At 39.0% G+C, this 3,280-nt stretch overlaps 1 protein-coding gene across 1 annotated transcript; it reads right to left on the bottom strand.

Annotated features, from left to right (window-relative positions):
* Positions 1 to 847, bottom strand: LOC103521639 (the record flags this gene model as incomplete). The annotated part of the gene is made up of 2 exons (XM_008486751.2): positions 1 to 250; positions 658 to 847. Coding segments are annotated over 2 exons (386 nt in total), but the record flags the coding sequence as incomplete, so codon positions are not given.
* Positions 848 to 3,280: the final 2,433 nt, after the last annotated feature.

The following is a 3,280-nucleotide window of genomic DNA, read 5'->3' as shown; positions in this document are numbered from 1 at the left end:
GCATGCAGAATCACTTACGTTCAGAAGTCCTTGGGATGCCAACAGTGGCGCCCCCTAGTCAATAATAAGATGAAGCATTATCTTACACAAGTGTTCAATGTCCGCGCTAGAGGGCACTCCGATATATTTGGCCAGACTAGTTGCTACTTTGTCCAACAGAGAGCGCTGTCTGCTTAATAGGAACACGGAGGTGAGAACTATGCCTGCTGCGAGGAGAAGGGAATCACACTCCATGGGCAGGGAGTTGATCCTAGAAATGAAGGAAGAGAAAATTAAAGTTAAAAAAAACCTATTGGTATACCCAATTTTCAATAAAATAAATAAAAATGCCGTTTCATTGTGTTATTATATCACAAATTTGGTGTTCGCTGCAGCATTTTTGGATTTTCCAAATATCTCAATAATACAGCACCCATGTTTACCTACCATACTGGCACCGGTCGCCATGCGTATTTATAACAATGCTACTCATTTTATTCTTGAGTCTGAGTGGGCCCCCCAGCCAGTCACGGAATCAATCATTTGCATGATACAAATTTCTTGACCCCGCCGGGAATCGGACCCAGGTCTCCCGCGTGCAAGGTGAGCGCAGTGACCACTACGCCATGGGAGCTGACCGGTGTACTCAATTTTGGGATTGTCAAAATACAGCTTTACCTCTCCTGTACGTCTCGTTCCCATCGGTTGGTCATGGCGTTGTACAACTTGTGATAGATCTCCTGGCGTTTCAAATAGGCCACGCTCTGCACCCGTAATACCGTCGAGTACAGCTGGGCAGAATCGGTCAACTCCTGGCTTACAGCTAAATACACCAGGCATTCTACGTAGAATAGAACGTTGTTACCGCCTAACGAAAGAATAGAATAGAATATAATATAAGTTTTTCTCCTTTTCTGGTGCTTGTTAGCCTCTGTTTCCAGAGTTTACTACAGGTTCTATCACACCAAAAGGGTCATGGCGTTGTACAACTTGTGATAGATCTCCTGGCGTTTCAAATAGGCCACGCTCTGCACCCGTAATACCGTCGAGTACAGCTGGCTAGAGTCAGTCAGCTCCTGGCTTACAGCTAAATACACCAGGCATTCTACGTAGAATAGAACGTTGTTACCGCCTGACGAAAGAATAGAATAGAATATAAGTTTTTCTCCTTTTCTGGTGCTTGTTAGCCTCTGTTTCCAGAGTTTACTAAAGGTTCTATCACACCAAAAGAGGGGAAATGAGCTTAAGAAAAGGGGATATTGTGAAAGGAAAATAAGGCTAATATATCTTGTTTATCGTGCTTGAATAGGACTAAAGGGTCCTTTACCGCAGCAGACTAATATTACACTAATAATTAAATGGCTTAGAATAAAGTTCACCAAAAGACCATGAAATCAGCATTAATCAGAAAATAACCAAACAGTCATTTCCCCTTATGGATGGTCCCCCTTTCTGGTAATTGCTGTCCAATTGTATTGCTTGTTAGTAGCGACCATTGAAAATATAAAACATTTATTAATGTATTACTAATAAGTTAGGTGGACTCTTTATTATAGGCATGCACTTCAGTTGCCTTGAAAAATATTAGGACTGTTATAAGTCTATATATATATAATAGTAGTACTTTATTTAGACGGTCAGTATAGAACAAGTTGTCACAATCGGTATTTGAAAGATTTGTAGAAGAAAATGGAGCAACCTACTTGAAAAAGACCAAATATGAAGAAGCCTCGAAAGCCCAGAATCCAAGATGATTAATAGCACAATCCTCACAATGATTGACTGTGGTTCAGGGCGAGCCAAGTATGGCTAGAGACCATCACCCTGGTGTATGGCTAGAGACCATCACCCTGGTGTATGGCTGACTAAAAAAGAAGAGGATATTTTTGCTTTATTCTTCCATCACCAATTGACTAAAGCTAAAGCCACTACAATAACAACATGACTGATAGAGATGATTAATAGCACAATCCTCACAATGATTGACTGTGGTTCAGGGCGAGCCAAGTATGGCTAGAGACCATCACCCTGGTGTATGGCTGACTAAAAAGAAGAGGATATTTTTGATTTATTCTTCCATCACCAATTGGCTAAAGCCACTACAATAACATGACTGATAGCAAAATGTTGTACCTAGTTTGAGAGAGGGAACTGTAACTGCTAAGGTCTTATCGTCCAGAAATTGAAGAGAGAAGGAAAACAGGATAGGAGAAACCCAGCCGTTCCGAGAACGAACCTTATCCCTTCAGGATAAAATCCGCCCCGGGCGGGAATCGAACCCGCGTACTTAATTTAAATAAATCTATCAGACAAATACGCCTATTTGATATCCAGAGTTCTGTGACATTCATCATAATAATACCCACTCGTATACGAGTATGAGTTCGTGTGACAATTATTGTGACATTGATTTTACAAATTCACGTGACACTTGAATTCTGAGCAAAGATTTCGAAATTTGAAAATTTTCAAGAGCACTCTGCTCTCAGGAGATATAAAACTAAAATTTTATTCAAAAATTTGGAAAATATTCAAAAAGAAGCGACCTGGCCTGTTCAACGGAGATTTTGATTTCCCTTGAAATACCTACTTACAAAAAAAAACACTCTTACTAAGCGCACAATGGCCCACTTACGAGTAAGTGAGCTAAGTATCGCATTCAAATGCATAGGGAAGAGTGTGAAGACAGATGACGAAAGATTAATAAATAAACTAAATTAATTTAGCAAAAATACTTTGCTCTATTGCTATTGCATTGATAGTAAAAAGTCACCAAAGGTAGGTCTAACTCTAAAGTAAGGTTAAAATTTGATTGGGACTTTTCAAGCTGAGTGAGATTAATAAGTCACTAAAAACCTTAGCAGTTTGTCACACAGTAACGTTAAAAAACCCCCTATCAACCAAATCGATAAAAGGAGAAAAACATAGTACTTTTCTTCAATACACATTGAATTGTTTGTCAATATTGTAGATATCACCTGTTAGGAGAGGGGATCATACTAATTGAACTAATTATAAAACTTTTCTTTAAAATAAAATTATATGTTTTGCCATTAAAGCCTGTTAGGGTAAAGAAAGAGGATCGAGGGAATTTAAGTGTGTTAGGCCTTAGGTAAGTGTAAATGAAGAAGTATTGTTCCCCGATAAATACAGCTCGATAAATTTATTGACTTGACTTGGACTCGAACCACCGACCTGTTGATCCAAAGTCTACCGCGCTAAACACTACACTGAAGAAAACTAAATTAATTTAGCAAAAATACTTTGCTCTATTGCTATTGCATTGATAGTAAAAAGTCAC

Source organism: Diaphorina citri, unplaced genomic scaffold (genome assembly GCF_000475195.1).
Source record: "Diaphorina citri unplaced genomic scaffold, Diaci psyllid genome assembly version 1.1 scaffold5635, whole genome shotgun sequence".
Classification (NCBI taxonomy): Eukaryota; Metazoa; Arthropoda; class Insecta; order Hemiptera; family Psyllidae; genus Diaphorina; species Diaphorina citri.
This window is presented reverse-complemented; position numbering and strand designations above follow the sequence as displayed.